General features: G+C 44.3%; 1 protein-coding gene across 1 annotated transcript in view; it reads right to left on the reverse strand.

Annotated features, from left to right (window-relative positions):
* The window catches only part of YME1L1 (YME1 like 1 ATPase), a 465,708-nt gene that overhangs the window by 129,799 nt on the left and 318,694 nt on the right, over positions 1 to 17,215 (reverse strand). The window contains exon 15 of the mRNA XM_086941610.1: positions 4,168 to 4,319. Within this exon, the coding sequence (XP_086797736.1) occupies positions 4,168 to 4,319 (152 nt within the window). The remainder of the gene's footprint in view (positions 1 to 4,167; positions 4,320 to 17,215) is intronic.

A 17,215-nucleotide genomic window follows, 5' to 3' on the forward strand; every position in this document is an offset into this window, starting at 1 on the left:
CTCTCCCAGCTGGCCACTTGAAGTACAAACAAAGAGAGGGAGAAGCGACACTTAGAACTGAAGCACACTGCTCTCCAGTATACACACGAACTGTAAACAAACAAAATCCATAAACAGAATACCGCCATACAGTGGAAAACACACACACACACAAATTGCTCACAGCGTCTGCAGACCAAAAACGCATTGACACAGAAACTGAAGTTTTCACAAACTGTCACAAACAGTATGCACATAAATACATTTGTGAACAAATATACACAGAATCGGTAACACTAACAGAAAGGAACAGCCACAAGGGCCATGAGGTACCAGAAGCCGAAGGCCAAGTTCTACAAAAACACAAAGCAAAGAAGTGATCGAGTCCGTGAAGGTTTGGAGGGCGAGACCGGGCAGGATGGGAAATGCTACGATTGTTAAGAGTAAAATCGCACTGTAATGCGCTGAAACTAAAAAAAAACAAGCACTGTCAAGCATTGCTCATTTAACACTATAGTCCATGAATGCACCTACAGCGTGCTTGTGAAGTTTTCTTTTTTTTTCATTTACTAGTCCAAGTTGTACTCGTAAATAAAGAAAAATAAAGCAGTGGCAAAGTTTTTTTTTTTTTAAGGCGGGTGGAGGGAAATAACGAAAGCTGGGCTCAGAATTAACACGGAAAGTACTGGTGCGGGAAAGATCATAGGGATTTGAAAAAACGCATCATTCAGACAAAGGAAAGTTGTGAAGGAGGATAGTGAGCGGGGAAGTGGGTGAGATGTAGCAGAGAGAGGAAGAGTGTGAAAGTCAATATCCAAACTCTTTTTTTTGTATAAAATTGTCAGTAAGAGCATGCCCCCCTCAAATTAAACTGACAGTATTTAACGGTGGTAGTAGGAAGCGAGGCATAGCATCATGCATGCAAAATGTGGGAGTGAACTGTTGTAGGGAAGTAGAGCAAAGGGTATGGGAGTCAACAACACAGATAGCATGAGGATGGTTATAGTGGGAACAGAGCACGTGCAAAATAAATGTTATTTTTACTTCAAAAGCGTTACTGAGATGTGGCAAAATGTTGTGAGATTTGTGTGCCAAAGGATGGAGCTGTGGAGTAGCAACGAAAGGCTGTGCAGGGAGGGGACAATTGTGTGTAAATAGCACTTGCATACTATGAGATGTGGCTAAGTTGTGTGAGCTGCCTGTGCAAAAGGAGGGAGGAGCTGACTAGGAACGAGAGTCTGTGCAGTCATGGGACAATTGTGTGGTGAGATTTAGTGTACGGTAGCAAAGTGGTGTGATGTGTGTGTGCCTTAGGAGGAAGCAACAGAATAGTCACAGGATACTGTGAAGAAGAAAAGAAGGAGGAACGTAGTGTGAGTCAACAAGACGGCCAGCATGAGGATGGCTATAGTGTGCAAATATATTTTGTAAAATATGCGTCTATTTCTATTGCCTAGAATAATTATATTTGCTGGGAAAAGCGTTATTGAGATGTGGCGAAGTGTTGTAACCTGTGTGTGAAAAATGAGTATGTAACGTAGTATAAACGATAGGCTGTGCAGGCATGTGATTATTGTGTGTGAAAAAGACTTGCATATTATGCGTTATATTGCATGAAAAACCCATTTGTTAGATGTGGCGAAGTTGTGTGAGCTGCCTGTGTAAAATGAGTGAGGAGCGGAGTAGCAACGAGAGTGTGTGCAGGCATGTGACGATTTTGTTTTGAAATGCAGTGTACGTGTTCTGTGCTATGTTTGGCTAAGTTGTGTATTGTTTGAAAAGTAATAAGTTCGATGCAACTGCTTTTTAGAGATGTGGCGAAGTGATGTCATGACGTGCGTGCCTTAGGAGCGAGCAGCGGATTAAGCACAAGATACTGTGTGTATAAAAGGAATGACTAAGGGTGTGGTAGTGAACAACACGGAGAGCTGGAGGAAGCCTATAGTCTCAAAATAGCATTTGTAAAATAAAATGTTTTGCAGGCAAAAGCGTTAGTGAAATCTTGCGAAGTGGTGTGAGCGGTGTGTGGAAAAGGAAGGAGGAATGGATTAGGAACGAAAGGCTGTTCAGGCATGGGTAAAATGTGTGTAAAAAACACTTGCATAGTAGGCGTTAATTTTCATGCAAAAGCGTTTTGGACAGGTGGCGAAGTGGTGTGAGCTGCATGTGCAAAATGAGTGAGCAGCGGAGTTGGTACGAAAGTGTGTGCAAGCAAAGGACAACTGTGTATTGAGATGTAGTGTACGTGTTCTGTGATGTGTAGCACACGGACTGCTGGAGGGAGGCTATAGTATCCAAATAGCATTTGATTAAAAAACGTTTCTTTGCAGCCAAAAGTGTTAGTGAGAGGTGTGTTAGTCAACAAGAAATACAGCTGTAGGCAGGCAATAGTATTTAAATAGCACTTGCTAAAAAAGTTTATCTTTGCAGGGAAATGAGTTAGTGATATGTTTAGAAGTAGTGTGACCTGTGTATTGGCAAAAGGAGGGAGCAGCGGAGTAGTAACGATAGGCTGTGCAGGCATGGGAGTATTGTATGTACAAAGCATTGGCTTTTTAGTAGTTAATTTGCAGCCAAAATCGTTCAAGAGATGTGGCGAAGTGGTGTGAGCTGCCTGTGTTAAATGAGTGAGCAGCAGAGTAGGATCACGAGTGTGTGCATGCATGTGACGAATGTGTGTTGAGATGTAGTGTACGTGTTCTGTGATGTGTGGCAAAGTTGTGTATTGTTTGCAAAATATTTGTAAGTTCGATGCAACAGCGTTTTAGAGATGTGGCGAAGTGGTGTGATCTGTGTGTGCCTTAGGAGAGAGCAGCGGAATAGGCTCAAGATACTGTGTGGATAAAAGGAGGGACGAAGGGTGTGGTAGTCAACAACACGTACAGCTGGAGGAAGTCTATAGTATTAAAGCCGCATGTAAAAAAAAAAAAATGTTTCCTGGCAAAAGCATCAGTTAAATGTTGCAAAGTGGTGTGAGCTCTATGTTAAAAAGGAGGGAAGAGCGGAGTAGGAAGGATGGGCTGTGCAGGCATGGGACAAATGTGTTTAAAAAGCCCGTGCATAATAGCCGTTAATTTGCATGAAAAATCGTTTCGGAGATGTGGCGAAGTGGTGTGAGCTGCCTTTACAAAATGAGTGAGCAGCGGAGTAGGAACGAGAGTGTGTGCAAGCATGGGACGAATGTGTGTTGAGATGTGGTGTACGTGTTCTGTGATGTGTAGCACACAGACAGTTAGAGGGAGGCTATAGTACCCAAATATCATTTGCTCAAAAAGCGTTTCTTTGCAGCCAAAAGCGTTAGTGAGATGTGGTGTGGACAAAGGGTGTGAAGGATGGGGGTGGGCGGGGAGCGTAGGGACGGCTCAGAGGCCTGAGGCAGAGCGCACCATATGGAGAGGGAGGGGGGTGGCAGTGGGAGGGTGATTGATGGGCGGGCAGTGCTGGGGAAGCCTTTGATGTGGCCTGGCGGCCGTGGAGAAATGCTGCTGACAGGGGGAAGCCTGTGGGGAAATGCAAGCTCGAGCACGAAGGAGCTTGTGGTTACGTGATTTCACGTGAACTGTTGAGAATCCGGATCGTAAAAAAGTGGATGGATAGGAAAAGGTCTCTCTACGAGACCTAAAAAGGGGCACTTTCCTACAGTCACTTTCTAATTCCAACCCCGAATAGCCATGTATACTCCACATGGCAAATGATTATAAATCTAAGTACTACTGTGTATTATATTATACAACTAAATAAATATTTCAATAATTGTGATGGTTTTGAATAAATAAGGTATGAATGCTTAAGATTTAGTTTAAGTCTTGTATTTGATCCCCGGGAGGAATCCTCAAACAAAAATGATAATTTCCAAAGGGCTCCTTTATTTATGTTGAGAGGTTTGTAAAATAAACCTCAAAAGTGAAACAGAACTAAAAAGAGTAGATCCAAAAACACTCAATGAACAGTCTGTGCTTCTAATCCCCACATAATTTAACATTTGTTTCTAATCCTTTTAGAGCAGAACACAATCATGTCCTGCACTGTAACCTGCTAGTCCACAAACGTTGTATAAGTACTATGTAAATGTAAAACAATCATAATTGTTGCTTTTGGGCTTCAACATAAGTTAAATAATTAATTTGTTATGGCCTAATTTAAATGTATTTTTGCTAAACATGTTCTGTCTCTATTGTGGAAACTTACATGTCCTAGTGTAGGCCCACGAGGCATGATTGTAGCTTTGTTGATCGGCATAGCCTCTTTGGTATAATATGCTATTATGGCATGACCAGATTCATGATATGCAGTGATTGTTTTATTCTTGTTATCAATTATAACACTCCTTCGCTCAGGACCTAAAAGAAAACACAACTTTAGTTCTACCCAAAGCATTATATCACATAAGATACATATCTGAAGATACAATATTTATTTTAATAGCATAATGATACTACAGATGTGATGTTTAGGGCTACAAACGTTGAATTTACACTTCAACAATAAATAATGATGCAAACATTGATAGTGTCTTGATTTTTTTTTAAACACTCGAGTAACCATATTCTCTACTGCATTTAAAAACAGCATACCTTAATGTAAGAAAGTGTCTCTGGATATACTGTTCCAAAGTAAGGTACAGTGTGCACAGTGTCCACAGTCCCCAGCGGTTTGGCAGAGGCTAAAGTTAGATATAAACTTACTCTCAAGTGGTAGCTTGGTCGAGCAGTAAGGCAGTATCAGAGTACAGTGTGAAGCATTTGTTGTACACACTCAGTGAGCAAATGGTCTCAAGAACTGAACTCTAGGCCAATTGTTTTGTAAATAAAAATATATTGTTGTTTTATTTTAGAACCACAAGTAGGTATAAAAATACTTTCTCAGAATGAGATGTTGCAATGAACAAGTTACTTACCTTCGGTAATGCTTTTTCTGGTAGATACAGTATCTGCCTGTGGATTCCTCACCTTGTGAATATCCCCTTGCGTCAGCAACATTCGGAAATTATTTTGTAGCTTTGCGCCGACGTGGACGACGTCGTAGAGGCACGGCATCGCACGCGACTCCGCTGACGTCACCGACACTACAATAGGCCCACGCCGGCGTGATGACATCAGTTCCGCCCTTTTTTCCGTGCCTTCGAGGCACACAAACAGACCAATGCCAGTAGACATATACACAGTATACGCAGTACAAATATCAAGGTAACACACACAGTGTGAAGCAAATGCAATTAAACATTTGAAATAAACAACTCCTTGACAATAAAGTAAATACAATACAGTAACTCTGGTATAGAAGAGTGGACAACGGGGAGGCGGGTGGGTCAGTGAGGAATCCACAGGTAGATACTGTTTCTACCAGAAAAAGCGTTACCGAAGGCAAGTAACTTGTTCTCTGATAGATACATCTGCCAGTGGATTCCTCACCTTGTGAATAGAGTCCCACATCAATCCCCACTCCCGGAGGAGGGTGTCCACCAGAAAATCCTGGAGGACAGAGCGCGCAAAGTGGCCGTCCCTCCTCACCTCAATGTCCAAGCAATAATGCTTTGCGAAAGTGTGGAGGGAGGCCCAAGTCGCCGCTCTACAAATGTCCTCAATCGGCACAACTCTTGAAAGTGCAGATGTCGAAGACTTCGCTCTAGTAGAGTGAGCTCTTATACCCTCTGGAGGATATTTACTGGCCAAAGAGTAGCAGATCTTTATACAGAGGATGATCCATCTTGAAAGAGTCCTCTTGTGTACCGCTCTTCCTTTCTTGCAGCCAGCAAACCCAACGAAGAGCTGGTCATCTATTCAATAGTCTTTAGTTCTATCAAGATAAAAACTCACCGCCCTCTTGGGGTCCAGACGGTGTAGTCTCTCTTCCTCCTTGGAAGGGTGAAGGGGAGGATAAAAGGTAGGAAGGGTAATGAATAGATCTAGGTGGAAGGGAGTCACCACCTTAGGGAGAAAAGCAGCCCTGGTCCTGAGAACCATTCGTTTAGCATGAATGGTCAAGAATGGGGGCTTGGAACTAAGAGCTTGAAGCTCACTTACCCTCCTTGCCGAGGTAATTGCAACCAGGAAGACTGCCTTAAAAGACAAAAGCCTCATGGGACACTTGTGCAAGGGATCGAAGGGAGAAACCATCAAGTATGTTAAGACAAGATTTAAATCCCACTGAGATACAATAAAAGGAGTCGGAGGGAACTTATTTGTGAGGCCCTTCAAAAACCTCAAAACCACAGGAGATTTGAAAAGAGACGGCTGGTCCGGCAAACAGAGAAATGCCGACAATGCCGAAAGATAATCCTTTACCATTGCAAAAGCAAACCCCTGCTGCGCCAAAGAAAGGGCAAACTGTAGTATATCAGATAAATGGGCTTTCAAAGGGTAAACAGACTTCTCCCCACACCAAGAGACAAATTTAGACCATCTATAAGAATAAATGGATTTAGTGGAGTCAAGCCTAGCTGATAATATGACAACCGCCACATCATGTGGGAGAGAAAAGGAATTCAGGTTGCCCCGTTCAATCTCCAGGCATGAAGGTGTAATGTCTGGAGGTGGGGGTGTAGAACCTGCCCCTCCATTTGAGAGAGGAGATCTGCCCTGAACGGGAGACGGAGCGGCGGGCGAGAGGAGAGGTGGAGAAGATCCGTGTACCACACCCTTCTTGGCCAATCCAGGGCGACCAGAATAACTTGGGCCCGGTCTTGGCGAATCTTCCTCAGAACCCGAGGAATCAAAGGTATGGGAGGAAACGCGTAAAGGATTTGACTTCCCTAACTCAACTGAAACGCGTCCCCCAAGGCTCCTTGCATCGGATACTGGAGACTGCAGAATGACGGGCAGTGAGCATTCTCGTGAGTGGCGAACAGGTCCACCTGAGGAGTCCCCCACGTCCGAAAGACGTGACTAACCACCTCTGGGTGAAGCCTCCACTCGTGGTCGGCCGAGAACTGCCGACTGAGACTGTCTGCTCGCACGTTCAGAACTCCGGCCAGATGATTTGCCATCAGACAAATCTGATGGTCCTGAACCCAGGACCAGAGGCGCAGAGCCTCCCTGCAGAGACACTGCGACCCCACTCCTCCCTGCTTGTTGATGTACCACATCGCGGTCGTGTTGTCTGTCAGGACTTGTACCGACAGACGGCGAAGGGAAGGGAGGAAGGCCTTGAGTGCCAAACAAATCGGCCGCAATTCCAGAAGGTTGATGTGAAACAACCTTTCCTCTGGAGACCAAAGACCCTTGACCTTCAGATCCCCCAGATGAGCACCCCACCCTAGAGTGGATGCATCCGTTATCACTGTGGCCACCGGAGGAGGTTGATGAAAAGGCTTTCCCTGAGACAGATTGCCTTCCACACTCCACCAAGACAGGTCTCCCTGAGATCTCCGTCGTGTTGATACCACTGCCTGCGGAGGCACCACTGGAGCGCCCTCGTGTGCCAGCGTGCATGGTTGACCAACAGAATGCAGGAAGCCATCAGACTGAGCAGGCGAAGGACATTCAGGACTGGAACGACCGCTCCATTGTAGAATAAAGGAATCATTTCCTGTATGTCGCGAATCCTTTGAGGTGGAGGAAATGCACGACATACAGTTCTGTCCAGTACAGCACCTATGAACAGGTTGCGCTGGGAGGGCACCAGGTGAAACTTGGGTACATCTATTGAAAAACGCAACCGGTACAACAATTGAGTTGTCTCCTGCAGATGCTGGAGCACTTTCTCTGACAACTCTGCTTTGATCAGCCAGTCGTCCAAATAGGGGAATACTGGAATCCCCGACCTTCTGAGATGTGCTGCCACCACTGCCATCACCTTGGTGAAGGCTCGAGGCGCAGTAGTAATTCCAAAAGGAAGGACCGCAAACTGATAGTGTTGAGATCCTACCGTAAAACGGAGATACTTCCTGTGCGACTTCAGGATTGGGATGTGGAAATACGCATCCTGCAAGTCTAGCGACACCATCCAGTCTTCTTCCAGCAGCGCTTGAAGAACCTGTGCCAGGGTGAGCATCTTGAATTTCTCTTGTTTCAGATAGATATTCAAGATCCTGAGATCCAGGATTGGACGAAGCCTGCCATCCTTTTTGGGTATCAGAAAATACCGGGAGTAGCATCCCTGACCCCTTTCCTGCTCTGGGAGCACCTCTATCGCACCCTTTCTTAACAGTGTCTGCACTTCCTCCTGTAGAAGTAAGGAATATGCTACTTGCCAGTATGCATCTGTTCTTGGCATGTAGGGCTGCTGACATTCATATCTGTGCCTAGATCGCCGCCTAGTGTTGGGTCCGGATGATTGCACTTTGGTGTCCTGGAAGATTCTTCGAAGTATGACGAGATAGGTTACTCCTACCCTGGACTACAGTGCGCATGGGCATCCTCTCCATCCTCAGATTGTTTTTCGCCATTGTGGCAGAGATGGAGTATGATACAGTGAGTGATGACCATGCCTGAGATTAAATCTGAGTGCTACAGCTGCGACAGGCACCGGGGAGGAGGGCGGGCGATATGAATGTCAGCAGCCCTACATGCCAAGAACAGATGTATACTGGTAAGTAGCATATTCCGTTCGAGGCATGTGGCTGCTGAATTCATATATGTGCATAGAATAAATAGCAGTTTCCTCCTTAGCGGTGGTTGCCCGTGCCAGCTGCAGCATTCTGAAAAAGAGTTCTGAGAACAGCCTGTCCTACAGCAGCTTGCTGTTTGGAGTGTACATCCACGCAATAGTGTTTGGTAAATGTATGTATGGTGGACCATGTGGCTGCTCTATATATCCTCTAGAGGAATGTTACCTAGGAAAGCCATGGATGCCCCTAACTTGCGTGTTGAATGCGCTCTTGGGGCAACTGTTAATGTGCGTTTAGCCTTTTGATAACAGATCTGTATGCACTTAACAATCCATCTGGCTACACCTGATTTGGAAATGGGGTTGTCTTTGTGCTGTGGAGAGAAGGCAACAAACAGTTGCTTAGTTTTTCTGAAATCTTTTGTCCTGTCTATGTAATACAGGAGAGCTCTTTTAACATCTAGTGTGTGCAGTGCTCGGTCTGCCACTGAATCTGGATTTGGGAAAGAATACTGGCAGTTCTATTGTTTGGTTAATGTGGAACTGTGATACCACCTTAGGCATAAATTTAGGGTTGGTACGTAGCACTACCCTATTGGCATGAATCTGTATGAAAGGCTCTTGAATAGTTAGGGCTTGAAGCTCACTAACTCTTCTTAGCGATGTGATCGCTACTAGAAAGGCCGTTTTCCATGTCAGAAATTGTATCTCACAAGAGTGAAGAGGTTCAAAAGGTAGTCCCATCAGTCTGGTGAGAACTATGTTTAGATTCCAGACAGGTGAAGGCGGGTGTCTGGGAGGAATTACTCTCTTGAGTCCCTCCATAAAAGCTTTAATGGCTGGCACTCTGAAAAGGGAAAGGTGCTGCTTGTTTTGAAGATAAGCTGCCATTGCAGCTAAATGTATCCTGATGGAACTATATGCCAGATTGCATCTGTGTAGATGCAACAAATAAAATATAATGTTTTGCGTTGATGCATCTAGCGGATTTATGTCATTATTGGAACAATAAATGACAAATCGCTTCCATTTTGCCGCATAGCACGCCCTGGTTGTAGGTCTTCTCGCCTCCTTGATAATATTCAAACAGTCAGGGCGCAGGTTCAGGTAGATGGCCTCAGGAGCCATATTGCAAGGCTCAACTGTTGCGGATGTGGGTGCCGAATGTCTCCATGGCTCTGAGTGAGGAGACTGGGTGTAAGTCGCAGTCGCTGGTGAGGCACCACGGAAAGTTCTAGGAACGTGGTGTACCATGCTGCCTTGCCCATGTTGGAGCAACTAGGATGAGTGTCATTGAGTTCTGCCGCAGTTTGCGCGCCACCAGCGGTATGAGCGGTGCTGGAGGAAAAGCGTACGCAAATCTGCCTGACCAGTTCATCCATATCGCATTGCCCTGAGACTGCGTGTGGGAACCTAGCGGCGAAGATTTGGCATTTTGCGTTTTCCTTTGTGGCGAATAGGTCTATCTCTGGATGACCCCACTGCTGGAAATACGGATGTAGCACCGAGGGATGTATCTCCCACTCGTGCATCTGATGGCTGTGCATGCTGAGCAGGTCCGCCATCTGGTTGTCCATGCCTGGGAGGTGTTCCGCCATGAGGAACATGTTTCTTTGAATGGCCCACTTCCACATGCTCTGGGCTAGGTGTGACAATTGTGGAAAGTGTGTCCCCCCCTGCTTTTGGATGTAATACATGGCAGTCATGTTGTCCGTCCGGATCAGCAGGACCTTGTTGCACAAATGCAATTTGAACACCTTTATCGCCACGAAGATGGCCATCAGTTCCAGAAGGTTGATGTGCATCTTCTTTTGCTGCTGCGTCCATAGTCCCTGCACTGTATAATGGAGGACATGCGCTTCCCAGCCCTGGAGAGATGCGTATGTCGTCAGCACTATCTGTGGTACAGGCTCTTGGAACAGTCGTCCCCTGCAAAGGTTTTGTGTGTTGCACCAATGCAGAGAGTTGTATGCACGACCGGTCACCAACACTAGGTCTTTTAGATGTCCCTGAGCCTGGTTCCACTGTCGTGCCAAGCACTCCTGAAGCGGACGCATGTGTAGCCTCGCGTGAGGGACTATGAAGATGCAGGAGGCCATCATACCCATCAGCTGCATTAAAACCTGCGCTGGGAGTGAGTGTTGGGGTCTGAATCTCTGAATCTGCAATTTCATGCTGTTGATTCTTGCTGAGTTTGGCTTTGCTGTTGCTGCCAGAGTGTCTATTGTCGCTCCTAGGTACTGTTGTACATGTGCGGGTTGAAGATGAGACTTTGGGTAATTCAGTGAAAATCCTAGACTGTGTAGGAGGTGAATTGTGCGGGACATGCGGCTGGCACATTGCTGGGCTGACTTTGCTTGGATAAGCCAGTCGTCCAGATAAGGATAGACATGGATGTGTTGTTTCCGAAGGTGCGCAGCTACTGTCGCCAAGCACTTGGTAAACACTCTGGGGGCTGTTGTGACCCCGAAAGGCAGGACCTTGAACTGGTAATGCTGGTTGTTTATGGTGAACTGGAGATATTTCCTGTGTCCCGGGTGAATGGGAATGTGGAAATATGCGTCCTTCAGGTATAGGGTTGCTAGGAAATCTCCCTGACTGAGCAATGGTAGAACTTGCTGCAAAGTGAGCATGTGAAAATGTTCTGACAAGATGTATTGGTTCAGGGGTCTGAGGTCTAGTATGGGCCTGAGAGACCCGTCCTTTTTTGGGATTAAGAAGTACAGCGAGTACACCCCTGTACCCTGCTGTTCCAAAGGCACGAGTTCTATGGCCCCTTTTTGCAGCATTCAGATGACCTCTTGCTGCAATAATTGCAAGTGCTCTGGGGACATAGGACAGTGACTTGGGGGTATGTTGGGTGGAGTGGAGGTTAGTTCTAGACAATAGCCGTATTGGATAAGTTGTCTTACCCACCTGTCTGTGGTAATGCCTTCCCAGACTGGCAGGAACTGCTGAAGTCTTCCCCCGACCGGTGTTATATGGTCTGGGGGCAGTGACAAGACGTCACTGTTTATTGGTGGCGGAGGATCTGGCATTATTATTTCCTCGTCCTCTGCCTTTGGTGTTGTTGCCACGGTATCCACCACTATTGTTTTTGTTATAGGTGGTCTGTGTGCCTCCTTTGTTGTATTGGGCTTGCTGTGATGCTTGACCTCTAGAGGCTCCCCTGTTACCGGAGCGACGAAAGGAACCTCCCCTGAACTATTGTGACTGCAGAGCTCCCATGGATTTGGCTGTCTCAGTGTCTTTCTTAATTTTTTCTAGGGTTGTGTCCACATCAGGACTAAAAAGAAAGTCAGGCTTAACCGGCTGATTGAGTAATGTGGTTTGGATCTCTGGCTTGAAACCAGAGATGCGTAGCCAGGCATGCCTTCTGAGCATCACACTTGTGTTGATGGCCCTAGCTGCTGTGTCTGCTGCATCTAGCGCACATTTAATGGATGCATTTTATATCAGCTTCTCCTCCTGTATTAGCATTTCTGCTCCCTCCTTATAAGCATCAGGAAGGTGTTGTAGTAGCTGCTCTAACGTGTCATAATGAGCCCTATCATATCTGGCTAATAGGGCCTGTGTATTTGAGATTCTACAAATATTCGCCGTTTGAGCCGCTACCCGTTTGCCAGAAGCTTCCAAGATTTTGGATTTTTTGTCCGGAGGAAAAGACAATACCGACGCCCCGAAGGCCTTTTGAAAAAGTGTTTTATATTGATTCCGAACTTGAGTTTAGAAAGTACATCCGAACCCAATGGCGGAAAAAACCAATCTGAGGATGGAGAGGATGCCCAGCGCACTGTAGTCCAGGGGAGGAGCCACCAAACTTGTGATACTTCGAAGACTCTTCCAGGACAACAATGTGCAATCATCCGGACCCAACACTAGGCGGCGATCTATGAACAGATACGAATTCAGCAGCCCACATGCCTCGAACCAGATGTTCCTCCGTGCAAAAACCTTGGCAAGGAGGGTAATTGGGAGGGATTTCCCGAAAGAGAAGGGCATACCCATTTTCTACGAGATTGAGAACCCAAAAATCTGATGTAACCGATTCCCAATCCCGTAGAAAGTAGGTAAGCCGACCCCCCACCCGACCCACATGATCCTGAATGGCGGATCTAGGGCTGCTTTTCTGAGGCTAAGGGGTTGGAGGAGGTAGACTGGACATTTCACTCATACAAAACCATAGAAATTCCACAGTTATAGTTAGTTCAGCCAACTATAACTCGCGCACCCGCAATGCACTACTCATGAAGTCACATATTAGATCATTCATGACATGGTCAGTGACTTCACTGATGACATCTCAAATGGCATCACTGATGACAACACTGATTACATCATCCACGTGAAAATCTGATGCACCTCCTCACACCACTGTAAAATACAGACTACCATTTTCTAAATCATTGACACACCAATACCAGTTACTATCAATTACTACATACGCACTCACTGATTCCTTGATCTACACACATCCACTCATTCATCCATGCAATCACTCATACATGCAGTCACTCATCAATACAACACTACCATATGCACTTATACACCTATACATACACTCACCCACCACCACTCACCCATGCAGTTACTCCCACACCTAGTTAGTCATGCTAAGAATCAATCACACTTCCATTTACTCACCTGTACAATTATATACACACCACCTCACTTATTCATACAGATACTAATGCATACTTACTCTCTTATAGAATCAGTGATATAAGTACACACTCATCCATACAGCCAGTCTCACAATCACGAACTATCATGTATATACTTCAACTCTCACATACACTTCCTATTACACATGTAGATACTTGGACATATACCACTGAGACATCCATTCACTCACCAACACACCCACACACACACACACACACACCCATACATCATCTTCCAAATCTACTCTAGAACCCATACACACAGTGAATTAACCACTCACACATCTATAAACAGTCACACACCTCCCACCCACCAATCTCCTCCCCAAAAATCAGATAACCAATCAATAACTTTTAGACACTCTTGTAGCTACTGACCAACCCATGCAGCAGCTTGCACAACAACAAACTGATACAGACATTCACAGTTTAGTCACTAACCCATGCATTCAGTAAGACACATTTATTCACTCACTTATACAGTCAGTAACGCTCCTACTAAATTTTCCATCCACTTTTACACCCACTCATTCTTCAATACACCTTGACATATATATAAAATATATTTAAACTTTATAGAAACACAGTCACTGGATTATGTCCTCAATGATGTCATTTGAGATGTCATCAGTGATTTCATCAGTGATGTCACTGACCATGTCATGAATGATGTAATATGTGATATCAGCAGTGCATTGCGGTGGCGCGAGTTATAGTTAGCTGAACTAACTATAACAGACGAATTTCTTTGGTTTTGTACGAGTGAAATGTCCAACTAGAACGTGCCTGAAACCTATGGTTTTTTCGGTGAACTTCTAAGGTTTTTTAAATGCTAATTTCTAACTATAATGTGCCTGAAACCTATGGTTTTTTTCAGAGAAAATGTTTATATATATATATATATATATATATATATATATATATATATATATATATATATATATATATATATATATATATTCACTTAAAAAACCATAGGTTTCAGGTCTTATATAGTTGGGAATTAGCATTTAAAAAACCATTGAAATTGCTCCTATACAGTTAGTAGTACTAACTATATTTCGCGCACCCGCAATCCACTGCTGATGTCACATATTACATCATTCATGACATCGTCAGTGACATCACTGATGACATCACTGATTGCATCTCAAATGACATCACCGATGACATCACTGATGACATCTCATTTGACATCACTGATGACATCATCCAGTGACTGTGTGTTTCTGTAAAGTTTAAATATGTTTTACATATTGAAGAATGAGTGGATGTATAAGTGTCTGGATGAAGGATTTAGTAGGTGCGTGACTGACTGTATGAGAGTGATTAAATGTGTCTTACTAAATGCATGGGTTAGTGACTAAACTGTCTGAATGTGTGCATCAGTATTTCTGTTGTTGTGTAACCTGCTGCATGTGTTGATTAGTAGCTATATGGGTTATTGATTGGTTGCCCAAGTATTTGAATGGGAGACTGAATGTGTGTGTGGGTGGGTGGCTGGAAGGTGTATGACTGTGCATAGATGTGTGAGCAGTTGATTCACGAGGTGTATGATTTCAAGAGTGCATGTGGAAAAAGCTTTATGGGCGGTTGATGCTTTATGGGTGTGTTGGTGAGTGAATATCTCAGTGCTACATGTACATATGTAAAACACAGTGCATGTGAGAGTTGGCATATATAAATGACTATACATGAGAGCCAGTGAATGTGCGAGTGGCTATATGGATCATTGTGTACTTGTATCAGTGATTGTATAAGAGAGTATGTATGTGTTAGTATATGTTTGAATAAGTAAGGTGTTCTGTGTATAACTTTATAGTTGAGGAAATGGAAGTGTGATTGATTCTTTGCATGACTGACTAGGTGTGTGAGTAACTCCACGGATGAGTGGCAGTGTGTGAGTGTCTGTATAGGTGTATGAGTGCATATGATAGTGTTGTATTGATGAGTGACTGTATGTATGAGTGATTCTATGGGTGAATGAGTGAATGTGTGTGTAGACCAAGTGTCAGTGAGTGCGTATGTAGTAACTGGTATTGGTGTGTCAATGGTTTCAAGAATGGTAATCTGTATTAAACACTGGGTGTATCAAAGGTTATATTAGAGTGTGAGGAGGTGCATCGTATTATCACATGAATGATATCATCAGTGATGTCAAATGAGATGTCATCAGTGATGTCATCAGTGATGTCATCAATGATGTCACTGACCATGTCATGAATTATGTAATATGTGACATCATCAGCAGTGGATTGCGGGTGCGCGAAATATAATTAGTACAACTAACTATGTAGAAGCAATTGCAATGGTTTTTTAAATGCTAATTCCTAACTATATAAGGCCTGAAACCTATGGTTTTTTAAGTGAATTTGTAAGGTTTTTTAAATGCTAATTCCTAACTATATAAGGCTTGAAACCTATGGTTTTTTCAGTGAATTTGCAAGGTTTTTTAAATGCTAATTCCTACCTATATCAGGCGTGAAACCTATATTTTTTTTCAATAAATTTCAAAGGTTTTGTAAATGCCAATTCTATTAGTGGATAACGTTTATATAGGTTATTATCCTTCTGGGACCACCTGAGCAGCCATCTTGTTTCTCAGGAGAAGTGAGGCACAAGAGAGCACAAAACAAGAGTGGAAAACGCGAAAAGGGGGCAGGGTTGAGACCCCCTGACCCCCTAGCCCTTCTCAGGGGGTCCCAAAAGGACCACCAAGTGCAAATTTATTTATTTTATTTTTTTAAATTGTGGGGTAGGCGTACGGTGCACGTACCCCGTTTGTTTTTTTTTCCCCTTGGGGGTCCTTTTGGGACCCCCTGAGAAGGGCTAGAGGGTTGGGGGGTCTCTACCCTGCCCCCTTTTCGTGTTTTCCACTCTTGTTGTGAGCTCTCTTGTGCCTCAGTTCTCCTGAAAAACAAGACGGTGGCCAACACTTCCTGGTTTGGACAGGAAGCCATCACGAAATGTACTAAGGTACAACTGGCGCACACATGGGAGGTCTGCATTCTAGGATTATATGTTCGAATGAAGAAAACCAGAGTTACCTCCAGGTTCAGAGACTTAGGCTTGATAGTGGCAAAACGCATCTTAACCAGAGATGGAAACATGGCATCCCCCGCAACAATACACAGCTGGGCGAGGTCCCGCATGGTGTGGGCACAGGCTGAAAGCATAGCATTACATAGGGAGGAAACTGCGGGGCTGCGAAAATACCCGATAGCACAATCCTGGGATGATCTCTTGGGGGGATGTGGCAGAGAAGCTGGCGCCGCCTCACAGGAACCCGCAACAGCTGGGGCAGCTACTGACATGTAAAAGCATTCCATTCCGCGCACTACCATACTGTTTCGCAATGGCAGCTGCTAGAGGCAGCCATCTCTACACGCGTTCAGCCTGAGATTATAGCTACACACTAGCTGATACGAGACCCCAAAATCATATATCACCAGCTTAAGACGCCCTAACGAGTCACCGGATACGGGACACACTAGCTATACCCATCCAGAGCCAACAATATCACATTTGATGGCAGTTCCTATGTTTCAGTTCAATTTTTGTAATCATTATAAAATATCTTTCAGTACGACAGGGTTAGCAGACTTCCAGCTAGTTGACAGAGGTAACCCAAATATAAGGTCTTCCCCACGAGATAAGTAACTGCAAATCATATAATACAGTGTAGCACCACTCCACTTTAGTGGAGACATATACCAATAAAGAGATACCAACTGTGGTGTACAGAGGTAAAATATAGTGAGATTTAAATGGACAACACCTATCCATATAATGTTGTTGCACAATTTGATACGGTGACTGTAATGCGAATATCGCTAGAATGTCATACTTTGGCGAAACACTGTTTCACTGTTTATGTATGATATGATACACTAACATAATGCTCCTTTTATATGTGTGTCTGCAAAATGAAAAAAATACAATAAAGATATTTAAAATATCTATCTCTCACCAGTAGGTAATTCTAGTTTGGACCAAAGTTTCCATAGGAAAAGCATTTTTTGTTT

This window comes from Lissotriton vulgaris, chromosome 10 (assembly GCF_964263255.1).
Source record: "Lissotriton vulgaris chromosome 10, aLisVul1.2, whole genome shotgun sequence".
NCBI classification, from domain to species: Eukaryota; Metazoa; Chordata; class Amphibia; order Caudata; family Salamandridae; genus Lissotriton; species Lissotriton vulgaris.